General features: G+C 39.3%; 1 protein-coding gene across 15 annotated transcripts in view; it reads right to left on the bottom strand.

Moving 5' to 3' along the window:
* Positions 1-24605, bottom strand: part of SYT16 (synaptotagmin 16) — a 101157-nt gene that overhangs the window by 22589 nt on the left and 53963 nt on the right. For 5 of the 15 annotated variants that reach the window (XM_087871546.1, XM_087871549.1, XM_087871545.1 and 2 more), the window contains 2 exons: positions 19962-20141; positions 577-789 (listed from right to left, as the gene is read on the bottom strand). The exons of 1 other annotated variant lie outside the window; for it this stretch is intronic. In XM_087871546.1, coding sequence (XP_087727672.1) covers positions 577-789; positions 19962-20141 — 393 coding nt within the window. Of the gene's footprint in view, positions 1-576; positions 790-14301; positions 14876-19961; positions 20142-24605 lie in introns of those variants that run through there. 9 more of the 15 variants (XM_087871535.1, XM_087871536.1, XM_087871539.1 and 6 more) reach the window with 5 other exon arrangements.

The raw sequence follows: 24605 nt of genomic DNA, 5'->3' as shown, positions 1-24605 counted from the left end.
TTTTTCAGTGTGGTCGTAACTTTGAATGGCCACTAAACAAATGGTTGTGAGTTGAGGACTACCTGTAAGTTTGTCTTATCATAAAATGGTATTAATTGTGCTTTCTTAAGGAAACAGAGTGATGGCTACAGCAATCATTATTACAGTTTACCCAAGTCAAATGTTCATTATATCAACCTATTAAGGTGTTAGATGTAGAAGTTATGGGAGAAGTTAAGAAGCTTGTGAGTGCACACCTGTTTCCCAAGTACTACTAAAAATATTTTATCCTTATTTTTTTTTTGCCCATTTCATTTTTGAAGTGATGTGTTGATTTTAGATTAACATTATAAGCTTTTGATTCTATGGTTTTTGTCATCTTTACTGTTAAGTTTTGACTAATTTTAAGAGAGGCTTAGCAGAAGCGATGCTAGTATGAGAAGAATTCAATAGGCCTCCAATCCTGGAGCAAATTCTAGACATGTTGTTGACCACTTGTATATCCCTTGACTGAGCCAAACTGGATGCATTTTTTGTTTATCTCTGCAAGTTCCATTCATGGTTTGTTTGTTTTTTTGTGAAAGAGTTATAAAATACCTTCACTTTCAGAGGCCTCAGTACTGTATTCTTCATGATTTGACAACAAGCTGTTAAATTTTGGCCTGTGCTCCAAACCTGCTTGGATTCCTTTTTCAGAAACTCCTGATCGAAAGCTCTGCGAACGAGAAACTGAGATCTCAAACTGTTTAATCACCTCTTCATCACTGTCTGAGGATGTTGTTAGATCTTCATCATCCCCATAACTGTTCACTGAGAGAAAAAGAGACACACAGAAGATTTTGACAGCCCAGGAGGCAGAATCATCTTACACGCTCAGAAAGACAAAACAAGGCAGGAGCCACGGGATACAGGATCTCCAATGAGCTATTGGTGTTTTACTAAGAGGTGTGCCAGCTTTCTGCTAGTGATCTTCATAACAACAATGAACGTTTGTTTTTCTTTTTTTACTCCTCTCCCTAGTCATCATTCCATTTTTGTCTTTCCCTTAAGACAGGGGTGTCAAACTCAAGGTCCGGGGCCCAGATCACAGGGTACTTAGATCTGGCCCACAGGGCCGCCCTGGAAACAGTGAAGGACCGGCCTGTGGTGCTTCTGCCAGTGAAAATGGGCTCCCAAGCTCCGTTTTAGGCTGCCATAGCCTCCTGCAACTCTCTTCCAGTGAAAACGGAGTTTGGGCAGCCCTCCCGAGTCCTGTTTTCACTGGAAGAGGGTTGCAGGAGGCCGTGGCAGCCAAAAACGGAATCGGAAGCCCATTTTCACTGGCAGAGCACTTGGGCCACCACAGGCGCCAACAGAAGTGACATCGAGCTGTCCATGCCCACCCTGGCCATACCCACCTCAGTCCCCCAAGGTCAAATACAACCCTGATGTGGCCCTCAATGAAATCGAGTTTGACACCCCTGCTTTAAGAGGATGTTTAATATTTTTTGTTTCATTTGTTTTACTTGAAGTAGTTGATTTTCTAATATCTCAATAATAAACTTTCAAGGTTTTCTACCAATCAACTTTATCCTGAATGAAGATGTCAAATGCTACAGCAAACAAAGAGGAAGCATTCACATTATAGCCCTCAAACGAGCAATGGAATTAACTCTGCAGCTGAAAAGGCAAACCTAGTAACTGTAAATCAGACACTGCTCAACCTTGCTCCCCATATCCTCCACGATGTTCATATGAGCCGTACATGATGAGTAGATATTTAAAATGCTATTTGGCTTAGACATTTATTTATGCATCACCGTTATTAATATTTTTAAACCTAGTTTACAAAGTGCTGTAGGAATGGGAAAAGAAATATTTATTGGAGATCAATGATTATCATCTGAACTTAATTACAAATAAAAAAGCCTCCCCAACTATTCCAATCTCCATTCTACCCTGAAGGATAAGGTATACTCATGTCATAAATGAACCTGGATAGCATTTCAAGATCAGCTGCAATACTCCATATCAATTATTTCTCTCTGCTATCAATGTATTGGATACAGACAATTCCTGCATAGAAAGTGCCATTAAAAGTCCCACTGTCAGGGTTCCTACGGATGCCCTAATTAAACCATGAGCCTCGAGCCAAGCATCAAAAGAAATCCAGTTACCGTATTTTTCGGAGTATAAGACGCACCTTCTTCCCCCCTAAAAGGGGGTGAAAATTTAGGTGCGTCTTATATACCGAATGTAGCCCCGCCCAGCCACTGGCCCCCACTCTTTGGCCTCTGCCTCGCAGCAGTTACCTCCTTGCAAGCAAACAGCAAGAAAAAACAGCTCCTTTCAGCTTCAGCATAGCCTAATTAGCACAAGTTGATTCCATCTGCTTCCCGACTCTCAGCTGATTTGCTCTCAGCTGTTTTGTGCAGGCTCTACTGCTTGCTGCAAAGAGGTAAATTGCTGGAGCAGATTTTTTTTCCCTTGTGCTAATCAAGCTATGCTGAAAATGAAAATGAAAGTAAAGCTTGCTGTTTGCTGCAATGAGGCAAAATTGCTCAGAGGCAGAGGGAGATTTCTTTTTCTTCTTCTCACCAAAAAAGGTAGGTGCGTCTTATACTCCGAAAAATACAGTAGTTATTAGGAACAACATGTCGGCACATACCCAAATGAAGCCAGCTCTGCCCCACGTAATTTACAGCCCAATTATGACCCTGTCCCGCCCCACCCCCCACCCCCGGCCAGGGTGTTGCTCCTAATAAATAACTGGATTTCTTTTGAAACTTGGCTCGAGGCTCATGGTTTAGGCCAGGGCTGCTGTGCGAGTTGACACCCAACTTCTTTGCTACTTGGTCAAAGTCATGGTTTTGATGGTCACAAGATTCGCTTTTTAAATATAGTCAGTCGGTCAAAAGCTCTGATTTAGCCCTGGCCTAAATCTTCTCCTTTTTTAAATTTAAATTTTAAACACAAATTTTAATCTGTTTAATTATGGGGTATTTTAAAATTCAGCCTAAATTATTTAATTTGTTTTAATCTATTTTAAATTTTTATCCTCTGGCTGTTCACCGCCCTGAGTCCTTCGGGAGAAGGGCGGTATAGAAATTTAATAAAATAAATAAATAAATAAATAAAAACTCTTGACATGGGGTGATAGGCACCATGAAGTCTTATGTTACTGTTGATTAAGGCAGCAGAACTGATGGGATTGTGAAGAAAGCATGCCTGACAGATCTCCAAGTCCTCTGGGCCACCAAAGAGAAGGCCATCTCCTATGCTGGATACAAAATACAGTAAGGCTAACAACATGTTTGTGCAAAAGAATAACTAGCCCTCAAAGACATGAGCTCCATATTCTTTGCATATATTTTTGGCAATACTGAAAAAAAAAAATCTGCGTTGCTAGAGCTGTATTCCTTTATCCTTAAAAAAAGAAAGAAAAAAGCAGTACCACATAGTAACACACTTGACAGCTGGTATATTCAAATGCATCTGACTGTGTGTGTGTGTGAGAAAGAGAGAGAAAAAGAGAGAGAATGAGCACACACACACACACAAATTGTCACTTATATCCACCACTCCCCCACCCTAGCAGTTCCCAAAGGAAAGATTTCTCCTGTTGTTTGCCTGGATGCAGATGGCAAAAAAAAAATTAAATTAAAAATCAAGAAGCGGCACACTATTTTTTTTTTTTTGTATCAATTAGTAGATGATGGTGTTGAAACACCTGCTTTTTCATAGCCAAATTTGTAAGCTTAGCTCATACCTCAAACTCACTCTAGAAATACCCCCCAAAGCTTTGCAATGAGGCTGTAGGCCAGTGGTGGGTTGCTTGCGGTTCGTACCGGTTCGCAAGAACCGGTAGTAAAAATTTGTAGTTCGGAGAACCGGTAATAACATTGGCTGGCCATGCCTCCGAACCGGTCCCCAGCCCAGTCGCCGCTCGCTTACCTCCCCACACCTCATCAGAGGCTTTTATTTTTATTTTTTTACTTTTAAAAGCATTTCTTCTACAACCTCTTCGGCCGAAAAAATGCTTTTAAAAGTAAAAAAAAAAAGCCTCTGGCGATCCCAGCTGAGTTGCCTGATCGTCAGAGGCTTCTAAAAGCATTTTTTTTCTGCAACCTCTTAAGGTTGTAGAAAAAATGCTTTTAAAAGTTAAAAAGAAAAAAAGGTGGCCACGCCCTCCCAGTCACATTACCCCACACCAAGCCACGCCCACAAAATAAGCCATGCCCACAGAACTGGTAGTAAAAAAAATTAGAACCCACCCTTGCTGTAGGCCATGGATCTCCAAACTTGGCAACTTTTAAGACTTATGGACTTTAACTCCCAGAATTCCTCAGCCAGCAAAGCAAAGCTGGCTGAGGAATTCTGGGAGTTGAAGTCCACAAGTCTTAAAGTTGCCAAGTTTGGAGACCCCTGCTGTGGGCATAGAAAAGTCAAGCATTTGCAAGCCTAAAATAATGTAGCAAATGCTTTGATGTCAAAGTCACAGAATTGGTCTTATACCAATTAGGCACAAGAATCCAGTCTCTCTATTAACTGAGAACTTCCATACCCATGCATTTCATGTATGTGCATGGTATGTATAGCTGTGAGTATACACAGCATGAAGATTTCAGCTTCCGTTTCTTTTCCCTTTACTCTCCTCTATCCATAATGCTAGAAAATAATATGGATTTGGCTCTCCTTTATGTAACTAATCTCCCTTCCCTGCAGACAGAGGTCAAATGTATAAATAATTACTGTAATACTAGTTATTATGTTTCCCATTGTATATGAAAAAGATCCAAAGACTAAAAGAAAAACAGGGATTTTTAAAATTTATCTGCATTCCCCCTTTATTATCTTTAGAAGTAACTCTGGGCAACAAACATATCCAGGACACATTTCTCCTCCTATTTTCCCCACAATCACCACCATGTGAGGTGGGTTAGACTGAGAGTGTGTGACTGGCCCAAGGTCGCCCAGTTGGCTTTCACAGTTAAGGTGAGACTGAAACTCATGGTTTCCTACTTTCTAGCCTGGTGCCTTAACCACTAAACCAAACTGGTTCATACAGAGGGCTAAACATTTAGGTGCCTTCAGGCTTATGCAACTGGATACAATATAAATTAATGAAGAAAATAGATGAAAACATTGCATAAACTTTCTGGCTTATGGCTTACTATAATAGGGAACTTTAACCACTATGACGCTAAGGCACTGAGCTTGTCGATCAGAAAGGTCGGCAGTTCGGCGGTTTGAATACCTAGTAGAGGTCTCCTGCATGAGCAGGGGGTTGGACTAGATGACTTCCAAGGTACCTTCCAACTCTGTTACTGTTAAATACATAGTTAATGTGAATGATGAATGGCATAAGGTGCTTAACAGTTATTAGTTAAAATGGGAGCACATTTCCATTCTTTCATTTCTTGGATTTTGTTTTGTCTCGGTGAATTAAAAAAAAAAAAACTGGGAAAAATCAAATATGGTGCTTAAAGTAAAAGCTATAGTTTGCTACAATTAGTCACTGGAAGAAACAGGGTGCTAGGCTACTTTATTCTTTTGTCTTATCTAAAACAAGGAAGATAAATCTATCTCAGCATCTACTTCTGTCCTACTATCGCAGCACCATTGAGAGTGTCCTGACATACGGCATTCTTGCATGGTATGAGAGCAGCTCTATAGCGGACAAAAATGCTCTACAGAGAATCATTAAAACTGCCCAGAATATCATCGGACTCCAGCTACCAGCCCTGGACGACATCTTCGAATCTCGCTGTTTGAGAAAGTTGCATAACATTCTCAGAGACTCTCCCCATCCTGCTTACAATCTTTTTGGACTGTTGCCTTCTGGCAGAAGATACAGAACAATTAAAACTCGGACCACATGTTTTCTGAATAGTTTTTATCGCAGAGCCATACATGCACTCAACAATGAACTAAAGGGCGACCATCAGGGAGCTGTTGGACAGTATTACTTGATCTGTTGTGTGGATGTTTGGGTGGTTTGGGGTGGAGAAATGTGGTGGGTGGGAGTGTGTTTGGGGATTGTTATGTGTGTTGGACCTGGTCTTTGGGTGTTAAGTGAATTTCGTTGTATGGGTATACTGTGTATACACGTACAATGACAATAAAGTTATTTATTTTATTTATTACAAAGGTTTTTCTTTCACTCTTGAGAAGTATCTACTGCATTGCCATGAACCTAAACCTAATGTTCACTCAAAAGATTGCAGATGAAAACAACAGAGTTCCTTGCAGTAAAATAAACTTCCTTACAGAACCATTGAAAATATTACCATTATGGCATAAATGAGATTTGTTGTTCATTCTGACAATAAATATGGCCATTTCATTTAATTTCCAACTCTTTGGGAATGTTTTACAAGCTCTCTTTACTTCCATTTGGAGAAGTCATGTTACATCCATACCACTAACTGCTGTTTTTACAGTTAGAAGCCCCCAGTTCTGTTCACATTGTGAACAAACCATATGTCTCCAATATGACAGAAGCAAAGCAGAGAAGTGGCCCACCAAATATTCTTTATAAAAATTGTTATTCTAAAGATTCCATACTCTCATCAGCATCCCAAGCGGAAGGTCATGGATCAAATCTACTTTTTGGAGTCTTTATTGGCCTAAGAAATGCTGCTGTAAAACATTCTTTCTACAATTTGGTATGTTTATATTAGTCCATATTATTTTAGTGGGGAAGACCATTTATTTAATTCATTGTAGCCACAGTTTTTCCATTATAGAATTCAAGACCTGCCTAGCTTAATCAAAATAACTACATGCTGTTGGATGGTGAAGGATGCAAAACAGTTAACTAACATGGGAAAGTCTCTTTGTTTCTTACTGTAATTGAGATGCTAAAATCTAACACTTTCTCTTCCAATCTGAACACAGTCATTAGCTAGCACAGATCTCATTCTAGTTGCATGGATACCTTCAATTTTAGCTATTTTAACTCTGCCAATGTCTCTCATATGTGTCAAGCTCAATTATATCTCAGAACAAGAATAACAGTGCCAGGCCGAGAGGCTGGACTGTTTCTTTAATCACACACACAAGAATTAAAGTGCAGAGGATGCTTTGATTGTCATCTAATCTATTCAAGGTGAAGCTACTTCTCATTCCCATTTGCCATGCTTTTACTCATCCTATTATCCCCGTCTCAAATGTCATATTTTCAGCTGCTCCACAGAACAATCTTCTTTGTTCACAGCTTGCAAATAAATATTTACCTCTTGAGATGGACAATCTACCAAAGAATTCACTTCCTCAGAGCACAAATGCATATTCTGAAGTCATACTTCACACGTACGCACTTATTTCCATCAAATTCTCTTCTCCTTATCCTCATTACCTTGGCTACCTCCTTCAGTGCACAGATGACTTTCTGTCCTGACTTTCACGTATAGTATTGCAAATCACAGCACCAGCTTCCAGTATAGATTTGATTTATTGTGATCCATAGGAACGATCCTGGAAACGAAACACTGTAAATGGCAATAATCTATTACTTTTTGTTTACAAGTATATGTCCCTCCATATGAAAAGAAAGAGCAGGATAAGCTGGGTAGATAATAGTATCTGGAGTGGTGTCTAGAGATAATGGCAAGGAACATCTACGCTACTGGAATTCTACCACAACAAAAGCCTTAGAATTAAGGCATTAAACCTGGAAAAATTTAAGAAAGGGATTTTTGCTATAAAACTAGCTGCTATGTGGGCACATAGTATGCATTTCATGCAGTAACTCTGTAAGTGGCATTTAATTTTTTTAAAAAACGCATATAACTAATCAAAGATAAAAAGATAAATGCTTTACTATAGGTGTATTCTGGCTATTTCAATGGGGGGAGGGGATGTCTCTGAGAGGGCTTTTTATTAAAGGTACATGGCCTGTAAGACGCACTCATGGAATGGTAAACAACTGAGGACTTCCTGGCATGCATGGCTGGGAGGTAAAGTATTAAGGGAATGTACCAATCAATAATTTAGAATTGTAAGCCTCCCAGAGTCCCAGAGATAGGAGATGATAGGAAGGTAGGTAGTTGATAAGTAGGTAGATGATAGATAGATAGATAGATAGATAGATAGATAGATAGATAGATAGACAGACAGACAGACAGACAGACAGACAGACAGACAGACAGACAAGACAGATTCTGTGTATCCTGTGAAAAAGGTTCTGTATGCTTGAAGACAAAAGAAAGCAATCGATTTAGGGAGGGAGGGGAGAAGGAAGGAAGGAAGGAAGGAAGGAAGGAAGGAAGGAAGGAAGGAAGGAAGGAAGGAAGGAAGGAAGATGGATTACTTTATTCTGCTTTGCACCATGAATCTACTATCTCAGTAATGACTATAATAATTTTTGTCCAGTTCTTCAGCATTCTGGAAGCTGTAATTCAGTCTGTAACAGTTGCTTTGATTGTGAATTGTATTGTTACAGTCTTTTATTATGTATTTTCCATATAACATACATGTGTCTACTGGAGAAGCAATTGTCCTGGGCATGAGGTAGTTGACAAGAGAAAACATATTTTAAACAATACAGATGCAGCATTGCTTGCAAATTGCTGAAAGGGAGTTAAGAAGGTTTATTCTAAGAGAACCACTAGTGTAGCTAGTGAAGTCATTGAGTAAAGAGAATAGAAGGATTTTTTTAAAAAAAGACTATATAGAATCAGAAATGTTCAAAAGAATGGAAGAGTTCTTGGTCCTGGTCTAATTCAGAGAGAGAATGTAGAAAAAGATTTGGTTAACAAGCAGCTCTATGTCAATTAGCAAGATACACTAACCAAGAAAACATTATTAACAAACATAATGAAGCCATAACCATAACAAAACATTATTAAGTTATTCTCATCAAGCACAGTAAACTTTGAAGTAAAATTGAACTGGCAGAAGCAGCTTGTAAATAACAAAAGTACAAAACGTTGTTTGCTTCTTGCTGAAAGTTAATAGCTCCGAACCATCTGTCAAGCCAATTGTATTTTCTGCTTCCATATTAAGAATTTTAAAGAAATAGTTGATAACTCAGAGGAATCCCAGATTTATCATATACTTCTGACTGATGGTAGCAGTACTAAAAAAAATACTTTCAGATGCTATGAAGAAATTATAGAAACTGATAAGGAAGAAATTAACAACCAAAGAATTCACAACTGCTGCTTTCGGGATTAATGGTGTCAGCCATGAATCTGGGACAATCAGTCTGCAATAGGTAGGTAGACGATGGATCTGCAGGAACTGAGAGCACTTCTCCTGGATTTCATATCCACTGGGCTCTCCCAATCCTATCAGAGATATCACAGACTGAACTTGGGATCTCATAAATCTAAAGCAAGCGTGAAGATTAGAAGGACCAAGATCTGATGCAAAGAAGGTGAGAACTGACAGGCCATTACAATAACAATGCACAAGAAATTATTGGTTCTTGCTCATTTAGGAAACACAGGAGGAAATGTACTGTAATATTTGAACCTGAGATATATAACTCTCTATATTGAAGTTTGACACTTAGTGTTGTAATAGGTTGTAATATATGAGTGTCTATGGAAACCATCTCCTGGTGGCAAAATGTGTGCATAGACTCTCAGGGTCAGCTAGATGGTAGCATCTGGTTGACCTTGGCAACCCACAGAAACCTAGGAAGATTTGGATTTGGCTAGTATTTGGCTGGAAACCGCTAGGAAACAATGGATGGATCAAGGAGAGAAACAATGCAGAACTAAGGAAAAATTTCCTAACAGTGAGAACAATTAACCCATGGAACGGCTTGCCTTCAGGAGTTGTGGGTGTTTCATCGCTGGAGGCCTTTAAGAAGAGACTGGAGAGTCGCTTGCCTGGAATGATGTAGGGTCTCCTGCTTGAGTAGAGAGTTGGACTAAAAGATCTCCAAAGTCCCTTCCAGTCCTGTTTATTCTGTTGTTCTGCTAAATATCACTATGTCTACCTTGGGAAGTTTTTTAAAAAATGGAAAAAATGCAGTGATGAACCTCAGTATTGTTGTTGCGATGAAAAGTATGAGGATTTTTCAATGTCATAATCAGGAGTCCAAGCTGATTTTCAAGGAGACTTCAGTTTATGGGCTCTCAGACAGCTTTAGCAACTACTACACTTGTATGTCAATTTGCGGAAAGCTATGGCTGCCGTGATTTTATGGCTCATATAGCACAGGGGTTGCTTGGCCAGATAGTGGAATTGCATTTCCAGAAACAATTGCAACTGAAAGCTAGTGTGATACCATCCGTGATCACAAGGACTTTTGAGTGTACACTGCAAGCTTGGCATTAACCCAAGACTACACTTTGCTTTGCATATGCACATGACAACGTAAATGTCACATCTCACATGTGGCTTAGTCTCATATCTATGCTTAGATGGACTGTGCACTCTTTTACGCAATACCTGCACTTGTGATATCCCTGCTTTGATGTGTCTGATGTATGCCCATATCCACAAATACAGATTACCAGCCTTTCTTTTAGTGCAAACATTTTCCTGAGAGATGGCAGAGAAATATTACTTAAAGAGTTAAAATGGAACACTCTTGAAAACTGAAAGATGATTTTTCTGAGCTCAGAAAGACAAAAACTACCCCCAAATACTCTTGATTTTATGTTCCTCTTTTATTCAAACACAAGATGAAAATTGTCAAAATAAGATATTAATTCTCCTGTTGCTTCCTGCCCCTTCCCAAAATGAAACTCATGTACATTCAGTAAAGACTATTCTGGACTAAAGAACATAAGGCTTGTTTGCTTTTTCGTCAACAGCAATTACTTGATGAAGAGTGTCTCTATTTTCTTCTCATAGTTTACTATTAGCCAAAGGGTCCTTCTGTGATCTGCCAGAAGTGCTTCTATGGCAACAAAAAGCATTCAAGTATTGCTCTTGTCTTGTTTAATTTATCATTAAAAGCCTCTATTATATTTTGGGGAGCTAGGTGAAAGATGGTACATTAAGAATAAATAAAAGTGGAGAAAGCAGCATCCCCCTGCCTCCAAAAAGCAGCAATAAAATAGAAAAAAACAGATACACAAAAAAACTCCACTGGAAAAAAAACCACAAAGACAAGTGTTTACAATTTTGGGCCAGGGACACAGGAGAAGGTTTTTAAAAATAATCTCTCTTCCATTACCAAATGTTATGTACCGGATCACATCAGCTTTGATAATCATAAAGACAGTGTCAGTCCTCTTCTACTCAGTTTTCATGTTTGGTGTTTGAAAGAGCAAGAGTAAGGATTAAATATGAAATGTAGCCTTCCACAACCCTGTTCTCTCCAGATGAGGAGGGGTATCAATACCTTTAATTCCCTAGCCAGCGTGGTCAAATTTGAAATCTCACACATCTGAAAAGCATCAGGATGGGAAAGATAGAGGAGATAGAAGCTTCATTTTTAGACTCATTCCTTCTGTGCTTAGGAAGAAAATATGTTACCATGTTTCCCTGAAAATAAGACCCTGTCTTATATTTTTTTGAATCCTGAAATAAGCACTTGACCTTATTGCCATGCGCTCAAAAGCCCGATTGGGCTTATTATCAGGGGATGTCTTATTTATTTTATTTATTTATTTATTTATTTATTAGTTCGATTTATATGCTGCCCTTTTCCAGAGACTTATTTTGGGGGAAACAGGGTAGATATTAAGTTTATGCATGTACTCAACATACACATATTAACCAATGACTACTTTAGCAGCAACTATCCTCCAATGGCAAATGGCAGCCACTGTGGGAAATTCCATCAGAAAAGATACTTTCACTTTTGACTAAATCTCTTTTCTGGACATAAATAAGAAATTTGTTTTCAGGGTTCTGAGCTCTAAACAAATTCTATTGAAACAGTGTACTATAAATACTTCTCATTTCATATTGTTTCTTTCTTGAAAGTGCAATGAATGTGATAAATGATCATAGCTGATACTCACATGATAGATATACTGTTCCGATACCAGCAATTTCATTATGTTAATTTCTCATCTAACCTGTGCCAGGTTGATTAAAGCACCTGCTTTATTCACTGTTGTTAAATCAGACTTTAATTTCTTCAAATCCATTCCCAAAACTGGAAATCTTTGATGCAGCTGGAATGTACTACTCTCTCAATTTCTTACTGAATTTAAGGAGAATTGGTTCTGTCTTCAGGTACAAGGCAATTCCATCTGATGAAGTGATGTGAAATTCAAGGAGTATTTCAAGCTTCATGTGAAGAGATACAATTTTGCCAATATTTTCAATATTCACGTTGAAATAACATCTGAGACACAAGTTATAAAAGAAAGCCCAGTCTCTAGTATTACAAACATGGAACAGCAACAGATAATTAACAGAATAACAGAATTGGAAGGGACCTTGTAGGTCATCTAGTCCAACCCACCCACCCAAGCAGGAGACCCTACAGCATTTCTGACAGATGGCAGTCCAGTCTCTTTTTGAAAGCTTCCAGTGATGAAGCTCCCACAACTTCTGAAGGCAACATCTGTTCATTGGTTGATTGTTCTCACTGCTGGAAAATTTCTTGTATTGAAATTGAAAAATATTTCTTGATGGAAGATTAAAAAATGGAAACTGATTCGTGAAGGTATCAAAACTGTAGGAGTATTCCATCCAAGTTGAAAATGGATATATACTTACGTTCAATATACTAATAAACAGGGTTTAGTTAGCAGTGATTGCATATTTAAGCATTATCCCTTAAAATCACCTAGAAGCAATAGAAGCAATCTAAGTCATGTATATACCGGTACAGTACCTATGTGGATACAGGTAGACCCAAAGGTGATTTTTTCCAAAAGTCAACTGGACTGTCTTGGTTTTTTTCTTTGAAAACATTTCGCAAAATGAGAAGCGAAATGTTTTCAAAGAAAAAACCCAAGACAGTCCAGTTGCACCTTTGAGGAAACCTGGATGATTGAGAATCTCCAGAGATGATACAGGTAGAATTTTCCATTTGCCCAGGGAAAGCAAGTAAATATTAGCAAATTGAACAACTTGGGAAAGTTGTTGTCCAAACTTGGGAAAGCAAAGTTGTCCAAAGTCAAAACCAGAAAAATAATGTTAGTTTATTCAAGCCTATCTCACAAAGAGAAATTAATTTCAAAAAAATCCCAAATTGTTCAATGATTAAAATAGAAATCCTGGTAAAGAATTATTGGCCTTTGAACTTGCCTTGCCTTTGAACTATAATTGTTGATACTTATATTAGAAACCTACAAGGGACACTCTCTCTCTCTCTCTCTCTCTCTCTCTCTCTCTCTCTCTCTCTCTCTCTCTCTCTCTGTGTGTGTGTGTGTGTGTGTGTGTGTGTGTGAGTTGAGTGTGAGTGTGAGTGTGAGAGAGGGGGGTGCTAACTTTAAAAAAAATGGGGGTGCTAATGGAATATTATGTTACCTTTCCTTAACTTTGATAATGTCTAGCTAAGAATATCTTATCTAATTAGATATGGAGTTGTATGAACTGATCAAGCCTGATTGTCCTATGCATTCTGAAACTGTTTTAGGGAAGGTTCTCTGAAGGTGTTTTCCATAGTTATCACTGACCATCTAGCTTATAAGACGTATTTGAAGCCAGCTCCCAGAAAACATGTATTGGGTGTAAATATGCATATTTACACCCAATACAGAGGGCAACCCAGAGAACATATTTCTCAGTTTATCCTCCAAGCTATGCTCCTGAAATCAGTAAAATGATGCGTATTCAGATAGTCTCAAATTACAATGGTAAATTGGACTGTAATTTGCATTGTTAAGTGATGACAGATGACAATCCTGGTAGTCCCAGTTGCCATCAACTGAATTCCACAGATCATTAGGTGAGGACCAATCCGAATCCAAGCCATTCCCAGTTTAGATCCCCCTCCTCTCCTCCCACCCCACAAGCCTTGGTTAAGATAGGAAAGTACAAATTAAACTCCTCAGGTCCCATTGTAAAGCGTCTAATATGAAGTACTTGTCTGCTGTGAGACTTATGCATAGGATATCCTGATCTGCACTGAATGTTCCAAGAGCCATATTGTTTGGTCTGTAACCTGACAAGGGTAATTTCCTTTACAGCATATGATAAGTGGGAACTTTCTTTCAAACCCTTAAAATGGCTCAAATATTTTTGGATCATAAACATTTTTCCAAGGTAGCCCGAAGCGTTTCTGAAAAATTTAGCCATTTCTTGAATAGTTTCAAATTGTAGGGTATAAGATGCATTGAAAAATCGAACTTTTAACTTCTCCTTCTCAAAATTCAGAATATGAAGCCTGTCTAAATGTACAGGTGACCAGCCTTGCAGATGGAAGATCATCTACACAAGCAAATGCAATGCCGTCAAAGGAGAATAAAAACTCACCATCCCAGCTACATGAAAGGTTCTTAATTTGCTTGGAGTGGAGATGTTCCTCCTCCTCAGGGATAGTGGGGAGAGCTTCCGTAGCTTGATAACTCTTGTAACTTTGGTAGACTCCGTGGGAGGCATCCTCAAAGTATTCCTCCGAGGTGTGGGGGGTGGTTCCTTCCTGCTCAGGCCAAATCAAATCAAGATCTGAAGATTCAGGTGAAGCAAGATCTTGACAGGATGATGAAGATTGATGAGATTTCTCACTCTCCTGACTTGAAATACTGTCATCATCAGAACCTACAGAGTAGCGTTCATAAAGCCCATCACTGTCTTCTAAATACTCATCTTCCCCATCAAATCCATTCTGATCTGGTTTGCTTCCCAGATTATTCAACGAAGAAGATAAGGATTCTCCTGCTTGCTGGAAAGCCTCATAGACTCGAGATATCCAGGAGGAAAAAGGCTGGAAGAAGCTTAAGACATCCTCTGAAGCCATACTTTTATATATTTAATGAGCAAAACCTGTGATGGTCATAAATTCCAGCTGTTCCTCTTTGCCAGCGTATCAGATTCAGTGCTCTGTGAGCTACAGAATAAGCATTACAAGAAATTAGTAGAAATCATCTGTTCTTAACAATGGTCTTTGTTAATCACCAAATCTAGCTAAGAAGATAGAATCCAAGAAAAAGAAGAACCCGGGCAGTATTTGATTTTACCCTAAATGCATCAAAGTAGAGTATGATTATGAAAAATATTCATAAGTATGTAATTGGAAAGGGCTTAATTAAATCTCACCGCACATATTTATTCATATGAAAGTTCTAGATTCAAACCCTAGCAAATCTAGGAAGGGCTAAAAAACTATCTTGATGGGTTATTACAAGTTATATAGATAATAAGAAGACAGGAGGCACTTATCAGATTAATATAAGGCAGATTCATCCTAAGTGGCAAACACAACTAAATCAAAACATCTGGAATAAATCCTGAATACAAATCAATGGAACACTCAATAGTTTGATTTTTTTTAAAAAGGTGAAGTACCTATATCAGTATGTTGTTAAAACCTTGCAGGAAGAACAAAACAAAACTTCTAAGCATCAAACTATTTCTTGCTATGTTTATCCCTATCCCCATCCCTATTAAGTCACCCAAGCTGTCAACTGCTATTATGAATCCAGCTTGCCTGCAGCATTTGTAGGACAAAGTTATTTGCAGCCAAGAAAGAAGCAGCTGAGATTAGACAGCCCTCACACAAATGTAATTCAACTGATATTAACCACTGATACTGAACAGGCTCATATTTTATATTAAGTCATGATTTAAGGTATCTAATGATGGTTTATAAACCATTAACAGCTGGATTCACATGATATGTGTTTATGGATTAAGATGTTTAATACACTTTACTGATAACTGGTAGGATGAAACTCACTAATAGAATACAAAGACTGATGAATATAATTTATACAAAAGAAACAAGCCAGACAAAAGGAAGGTGAGGAAGATTGGCATTATATGCGAAGGAAATAAATATTATATATTAAGATCCAGGAATCTGAATGCAATTTGAGGGTCCAGATAAGAGCATCTGAATAAGAATACAAAGAAGAGGAAACAGCAAATATATTATTCTGCTATATGTTGTTAATTGTTATGCTGAACAAACAATCTAGTTATTGCCCTCCTTGATCAGGATGTAAGATGCAATAATAACAACAGAGGGCCCCTCTACTACCTGCACCCTTCCTGGTAAACCAAGTCAGACAAGAATCCAAGATCCCAAAAGTTCTTTCACACTTGTTCAATTTTTAGAGAGAACGACAAAAGATAAAAAGGATAAATTGCTCTAGATCTGATCCTAACTAGTATAGAAGACTTGGTTGAAGAGATAAATGCAACAGATTACTTTGGTAGACAGTAATCATGTCATCCTGGGGTTCTGGCACACTTATTAATGCATTCATGCATTCTAACAGGTCAACTTTAAACTTTGAGAATACTAGGTGCAGAAATTCTCAGGTCAAGTGAAAAGAGGAAAGCCGGGAGTAGTATACAGTAGATCTAGAGTGGGACATTACTAGAAAATCCTAGGGCTATAGGCAAGACTGGAAAGGAAAAGAAGAATCTTGTTAAGAGGATAGTACCTAATCCCTTTCATAATGTTGTCCCTAAACCTACATGGGCACATTCAAGCTCAATGCTAGGATGCATTTATCCTACTACTTATCTTATTTATCTTACGTACTAAGCTTAATACACAAAATTATCTGCTACAACATCCTACCTGTCAATGACTACTTCAGCTTCAAACACAATAATACACGAGCACACAATAGATACACAGATACAAACTTAAGGTAAACCGCTCCAAACTCGATTGGAGAAAATATGACTTCAGCAATAGGGTGGTCAATGCCTGGAATGCACTACTTGACTCTGTGGTTTCATCCTCAAACCCCCATAACTTTAACCTTAGACTGTCTACTGTTGACCTCACCCCATTCCTAAGAGGTCTGTAAGGGGGATGCATAAGCGCACCAACGTGCCTACTATCCCTGTCCTACTGTCCCCATTTTTTGTCCCCATTTCCTGTATACATAATCATATTTATACTTATATCTGTTGTTTTATACATGCTTGACAAAATAAATAAATAAATAAATACTCATTTGCTATTTTCATGACTTACAAAGTTTGAATATCTTTCTATTCAGTTAATTGCTATTCATAGTAATGGGACCTGGCAAGAGATTCATGAGTTGATATCAAAGACATCAACTGGAGGGCATCCATACCAGACGCCAGTCAACGTAATGGAGGCAAATGGAACATGGCACAGTTAAGGCAGGAAAGTGGTTGCTCCGGCAGAAATAATCCTGCTTTTGACAGAAGATCCTCTTCGTTTTGGTTTTAAGTGCATGGGCAGGAATGTGAACAAATAAAACTTGATTGCCCTGTCACATTTAGGTCTTGATAGATTTGACTTAGAATTTCAAAAGTCCAAAACTTCTTTCAAAATAATGCAGCCCACTCACACCTAATTTTTCAGCCAAGTTTCCTTTTGCTTCCTTTTACAGTAGTTGCATCCCAATTGGAGTTATGCTCTTCCCCAACTCCCAGCTAGAATAATCCACCTGCTTTCAAAAGCTGTGGTTAGAATCAATATAAATCTTTCCATTATAAGTATATATTTTCAAGGTTTTACTCGTCAATGACATGTAAGTGAAAGAATCACTTTCAAATGCAAATCACTACAGCTTGGAAGCAAATGAATTCCCCTCCTCCTTCCCACTCTACTCGATTTTAAAACTTCCCCTGTTTATTAATCATTCACTTTTTAAAAAGCTTCAGTAAATATATGTTTGCAAGATCATCTCTGGCAGCTCCAAAAAAATGTCAACACCCACATAAAGGGAAGGAGAGATGTTGTCATTTAGAAAGGCCCCTCCATCGTGCTAGTTGTCAAGAAGAAGAAAGATTTTGCAATACTCACACAAAAGAATATCAGTGTTTATGTAACACTGGTACTATGATAGAGAAGAAAATAAAAAAAAGCTGAGCACAAGTACTGTAGAACCAGAAACAAGTTTAAAACTATGGGTGGCGAGGATCAGGATCATACTACACACACACAAACACACACACCTCTCAATATCTACACGTCTATGCATGGAAAGTGCCTCTTTCTGTGGACGGCTGTAGCCAGGAGGACTTTCTGTGGACGGCTGTGGCCAGGAGGACTTTCTATCAGGTTTGCCTGATTTGCCAGTTGCGTCCCTTTCTGGATCGGAACTCCTTATGCACGGTCACTCATGCCCTCGTTACTTCCCGCTTGGACTACTGTAATGCTCTCTACATGGGGCTCCCCTTGAGGAGCACCCGGAGGCTCCAATTGGTCCAGAATGCGGCCACCCAGGTGGTTATGGGAGCAACATGGTGCTCCCATGTAGCACCTCTCCTGCGTGAGCTGTACTGGCTCCCGGTGGTCTTCCGGGTGCACTTCAAGGTATTAGTTACCACCTTTAGAGCGCTCCATGGCTTAGGACCCAGGTACTTACGAGACCGCCTTCTGCCACCGGTAGCCTCTCACCGGCCAGTACACTCCCACAGAGGGGCTCCTCAGGGTGCCGTCGGTCAAACAGTGTCGACTGGTGGCCCCCAGGGGGAGAGCCTTCTCTGTGGGGGCACCTGCCCTTTGGAATGAGCTCCCCCCGGAGATACGGAGGATCCCGGATTTACGCACTTTCCGCCGTGCCCTCAAGACTTTTTTATTCCAACAAGCTGGGCTGGCCTAACTCTTTTTAATTGCTTAATTTTAATTTGCTTTTTAAAAAAGGGGTGTTTTAATTAGTATGGGCCAAATTTGTTTAATATGTTTTAAATTGTTTTTTAAACTTTATATTGTATGTGTTTTATCTTTGGCTGTTCACCGCCCTGAGTCTTTCGGGAGAAGGGCGGTATGTAAATCCAAATAAACCTTAAACCTTAAACCTCTTTCGTGCACTGTTAAACATGTATACCCAGTTTTATATTTATCAGGATTACATATGTTAGACATTAAAGACACTATTTTTAGCATGTATGCGCCAAGAAGACAATCTGCTTTGCAGAATCTGTCTGCAGTTCAACCAAACCCACTGCGCTTTCCAGAAGCAAACATCTATACTCCTTGAAGTGATTCCAATCAGGAAGGTCCAGAAAAAAATGGTCAACCTCTTTTGCAGCTACACATTGCTTAGATATCCAACTAACTATAACTTTCTAATTTGCCTTATCTAATATTAATAAACTTCCATCACTGATAAAATAGAACAAGCTAGAATCTTAGGCTCTGAAGCTGATTTCAGATCCTAGCATATGGCAAAGTTGGTAATTTTGGTTTTGATATAACAGGAAATGATTAATTGGGAGCTTCTGGATCACAATTGTGTCATGCCACAAAAAGAGGATATAAGGGTTATGCATTTGATCAAGTATTTATTACTCGTACTGCTCCCATTTTCTTGACTTTTCACAAATTTTTCTGTTGGTTGGGGATCAGCATTTCAACATTTTTAATGGTGAAAAAATACTTTATTCTGCTATGATATCATAAACAACCAATGAGGAAGTTCTGTAAACCCAGATAAAAATGCTGCAAGAATATAGTGAGTGTGAGTGTGAGTGGATGGATGGATACATACATACATACATACAAACAGACAGACAGACACTAACTATATCCTTTGCATACATCTTAATTTTATATTTCAAATGTTATGTTGCATAGTATGTCTTATTTTAATTGTGATGCTTCTGACATGAATAAACAAACACAGATCTCAATCTGAAGGGAGCCAAGTATCTATCACCAAGCAGAAAGCACACAGAAAGCAAAATTGTGAATCACCCGGGTGGCTCATGCCTTGTGTCCAAATTTTTGCAGGTTAAAAAAGAGATAAACTGCAATACGATGCGTGTTGTGATTTATTTTTGGAAAGAGAAAAGACTGATTATAGTGCAAAGATTATAGGCATAGGGAAACATTAAGGCAGCTGTTCTGGCTAAGCTAAAGCTTTGCAATTTGCATGCAATCAATATCAAAACAGAAATAAGTTATTAAAATCTACAAGAGGATAATTGTTCTTGCTGCTGATACTGTTGTTGCCAGAATACTGCGTATTACTTACCAAGACCCTCCCGAACCCCAGATTTTTCTTTGTAGTGCTTGTGCTTCCCTTGTTGCTCCAAGCAGGGAAGACCTCCAATCTTTTCAAAACAGAGCTTCTTGTTGATGAAGAGGGAGAGGACTGCAAGGAGAACTATAAAGACCCCAACAGCAGAGAGGAACCCAATTGCTTCAGGAGTAACTGGGAATAAAATGAGAGAAAGCAAATAGAATAAATGGGAGGTTGTACAAAATATGGCAGAAATGCATGAGTTGCATTTGCTACATTATGAGCGTGCAGATATTGGAGGTGTTTACAGGGATCACCAGGAAGGGAGAATGAGTGTGTTGTAGCAGTTAAGATGCTGGCTTAGGAGCAACTATCCTAGTCCATCCTCAACCACAGAGGCTCAAGGACCCCAAGGACGTTGAGTCCCTTTCAAGCCAGCTCAACTAACAATGTTATTGTTACGGGGAAAAAACAGGAAGGGAGGATGCTACAAGGTCCTAAATGAAATTACAGATATACAGCTAATAAATAAATAAATATTACTTGGGCATCATGATGAAAATAATCACTTCTGCCATCCCATCCTAATTTGCAATGAACCACAATACATTTCTATGAAAAATGGAGAATGCAACCTCTGAAAGTCTACAACTAGTGCAGCCTTCCTCAAACTGGTGGTGATGTTTAACTCCACAGCTATTTGATATACAGGTGGTCCTCAGCTTACAACAGTTTGTTTAGTGACAGTTCAAAGTTGCAACGACACTGAAAAATGTGACTTATAACTGTTTTTTCACAGTTAAGACCTTTGCAGCATCCCCATGATTATGTGATCAAAATTCAGATGCTTGGCAACTGGTTGCAATGTCTCAGTGTTATGTGATCTCCTTTTGCAACCTTTTCACAAGCAAAGCCAACGGGGAAGCCAGGTTCATTTAACAACTGGCTTACTAACCTATCAACAGCAGTGATTCACTTAACAACTGTGGCAAGAAGAGAAGAATGAGGCAAAATTCACTTAACAAATGTTTTACTTAACAACCGAAATTTTGGACTCAATTGTGGTTGTAAGTTGAGGACTACCTGGAGTAGCTGGGGAATTAGTTGAACTTCAGGAAAGGACATGCTAAAATGACTAGACCAGTGATGGCTAATCTTTTTGCCATCGCATGCCAGGAGAGGGGGGGGAGGGTCGCTCGTACACGTGCCCACACCCATAATTCTATGCGCTTGCCTTGTGCGTGCAACCGCCCTCCCCCCCCAAACTCCTGGCACACAATGGCCTGGTAGGCCCGTTTTTCTTTCTTACCTGGCTCCAGATCCTCTCTATTTATCTGGGAAGGGCGAAAACAGCCTTTCCCACTCCCTCAGAGGCTCTCCAAAGGCCTGAAACGGCCCATTTCCCAACTCCCGGTAGGACAGGAAGTGAGATTTTTTGCTGTACCCAGCCTCCAGAGCCTCCCTAGAAGTCTCTAGGAGCCCCTCTAGGAGTTTCTAGGAGCCCCTCTAGGAGTCTCTAGGAGCCTCTCTAGGAGTCTCTGGAGGCTGGGGGCAGCAAAAAATGTCACTTCCTGTCCCACCGGGAGTTGGGAAGTGGGCCATTTCAGGCCTTTGGAGGGCCTCCGAGGGCGTGAGAAAGGCTGTTTTCGCCCTTCCCAGATAAATAAAGAGGATATAGAGCCAGGTAAGAAAGAAAAACAGGCCTCCCCCCACCAGGCCCTCCGGAGGCAGGAAACAGCCTGTTTCCCTACTTCTGGTGGGCCCAGAAGGCCCGAAAATCAGCTAGCCAGCGGGCACATGCGCCCCAGAGCTGAGCTGGTGTCCCCACTGATATGGCGACGTGTGCCACCTGTGGCACGCGTGCCATAGGTTCGCCATCACGGGTCTAGACTAATCACAGTAAAAAGGCAACATCAAGTAGAGCTCTTGTTCCTTTGAGGGTAACAGTAGAGAAAGGGTTTGCCATTGCCTTCTTCTGGGATTTTTTTTTTTTTAATTTCCCATCTTATTTTATAGTTTGCATTAAATCTGTTCAGCTCTGTGACTGATTTAGCATGTTAGACTAAACCAGGTTTAAAACTCCACTCAACTGCATTATCTTGCTTTGGTCCAGGGATGACAAATGTGGCTCTCCAAATGTTTTAACACTAAGGTGACCAGACGTCCCGCTTTTGGCGGGACAGTCCCGATTTTTAGCAATTTGTCCCGCGTCCCGCGGCGTTTCAAAAAAGTCCCGATTTTTCATTCTGCCTCCTGAGTCCCGCTGCCTCTTGAGCCCCAGCTGATGGCTAGAAGAAAAAAAAACTGTTTAAACTCTTGCCCGGGGCTTCAAAGGGCCGCCCTACAGGCAATCAGTGTAAAGAGTTTCTGAAGCAGTTTTTTTCCCCCTAGCTAAGCTGCAGAAACGAAACCGAAACCAGGATCTTTGGTGCAACTTGACAAAATGAGGCAGAGAAGAGATTTATTTTTATTTTTATTTTTCCTCCCTAAAAAAGGTAGGTGAAAAACTGCAAACAATGGGAAATTTAGGAGGAGAGTTCAAGATTTTAAAACACAAAAGAAAAAAAAGCTGTATTTAACTAGGGAATTGTAATAATTGAGATACTATTAATTGTATATTGTGTTGAAAGCAGAAATGTTTAAGTTGTGGTTCAGAGGAATATATGGGGGAAATTATTTGGTTTATTATTATTGGTAAATATAATTAATTGATTTGTAAGAAATTGGATTGCATGGAAATAATTGGAATATTCATGTTCATATTAATATACAAAAAAGATAGTTTTATAACTAATTGATTTATATTAAAATGTTGAATTTGTATTAAACAACTGTATTACATAATTACATAATTAAACAATGTGAGGATGGATATAAAAATAGATGACAATGGGAAGGGGTATAATATAGAATAGAAGGGAAAAATTGAATTTGATTAAGATTAGAGATGAGGATGAAGGGTAATATTGGTTTTTTTAAAAAAAATAGATGAATAAATATGGCAAAAAGGAAATATAGAAATTGTAAATTTAATTGAAGTGACTAAACACTGTTTAAATTTGTAAACCGGCCAAATACTCTGTTCAAAGAAAATAAATTGTATGTTTGTATGTGTGTTTCTAATTACTGCTATTTATTCATATTTGTTCTCTTTTATTCATTAAAGTTTAACCATTCATTCTTTATCTTAATATCTTTATATTTGTTTGGGGTTGGCTTTCTTCCCTTTCATCTTTTTTATTGTACAGCAATCTTTCTCTTCAAACCTACCACCTCTCTCTTTTCTTTCCTTCTTACTTTCTCTTCCCCCCCTCTTCTTCTCCTCCCTACTTCCTCTTCCTTTCTCCTTCTCCTCCTCTCTTCCTCCCCCTCTTACCCTCACTCCTACTCTAATTTCCCTTCCCTTCCTTCATCTCTCTCTATTGCTGTATCCTTTTATGCATATGGACTACTCAGAGGGCTGAAAAAGTTATTTTTGACTGGTCCTCGCACTTTTGACCAGTCCTCGAACTTACGACTGTCTTCACATTTTACGTTTTTTGCCCTATCTTATCACCATGGTGAAGAGAAGCAGTTGTGAAATGAGTGACGTGGTTGTTAAGGATGCTGCATGGGCATAAATGTGAGGATGGTCATAAGTGTGAGGACCAGTCAAAAGTGCGAGGACCTGTCAGAAATGACTTTTTTCAGCCCTCTGGTTAGTCCTTTTGTGCATATGGACTACTCAGAGGGCTGAAAAAGTTATTTTTGATTGGTCCTCGCACTTTTGTCCAGTCCTCAAACTTACGACTGACGACTGTCCTCACATTTTACATTTTTTGCCCAGTCTTATCACCATGGTGAAGAGAAGCAGTTGTGAAATGAGTGACATGGTTGTTAAGAATGCTGCATGGGCATAAATGTGAGGATGGTCATAAGTGTGAGGACCAGTCAAAAGTGCGAGGACCTGTCAGAAATTACTTTTTTCAGCCCTCTGAGTAGTCCCTATACACATAGCCATGGCCACCCGGTCACATGACCAGGTAGCCACGGCCACCCAGTCACATGACCAGCTAGCCACCCCCACAAAATAAGCCACGCCCACAATGGTGTCCCTCTTTACCAATCTCAAAATCTGGTCACCTTATTTAACACTGGGTGCTGATCTGGGCTACTAAAAGCTGAAACTGAACAATATTTGTTAGCCACAGACAAACGTCTACAAGTTAGCTTTATTTTTCTAATCAGTGCACTGTTTCCATGGCAATCCTAAGATACAGCTTTGGCTAATGACCAAGAACCCTCACTCTATTTTCATAGCAGGCAAGCTTCTGAAAGAAATGTTTTACAATATACATTAATGCAAACAGAGCATCTCACTTCAGCTACATAAACCTGGTGGGTCTTTCACCAGGAACAAATCTTCAGCCACCTGGGCACATATATGTGTGTGTAAATGGAGACACTTCTGCTAAGACTGTCAATGAAGTACAGTAATATTACTGCACGTGGACTTTCCTGTGGAGACTTCAAGGACAATGTAATCAGCAGCTATTGTTCAATATTGCTACAAAAATAGCAACCGATTTGGGGAACAAGCCCACCATGGCTTCCAGTCAAAAGAAACTTTAGAAGTAGCTAGCTACTGACAATTATACAGTTCCTGCCTTCCACATT

This window comes from Pantherophis guttatus, chromosome 1 (genome assembly GCF_059756535.1).
Source record: "Pantherophis guttatus breed Tessera chromosome 1, ASM5975653v1, whole genome shotgun sequence".
Classification (NCBI taxonomy): domain Eukaryota; kingdom Metazoa; phylum Chordata; class Lepidosauria; order Squamata; family Colubridae; genus Pantherophis; species Pantherophis guttatus.
Note: the sequence above shows the minus strand (reverse complement) of the source record. Positions and strands in the feature narration are given on the sequence as shown.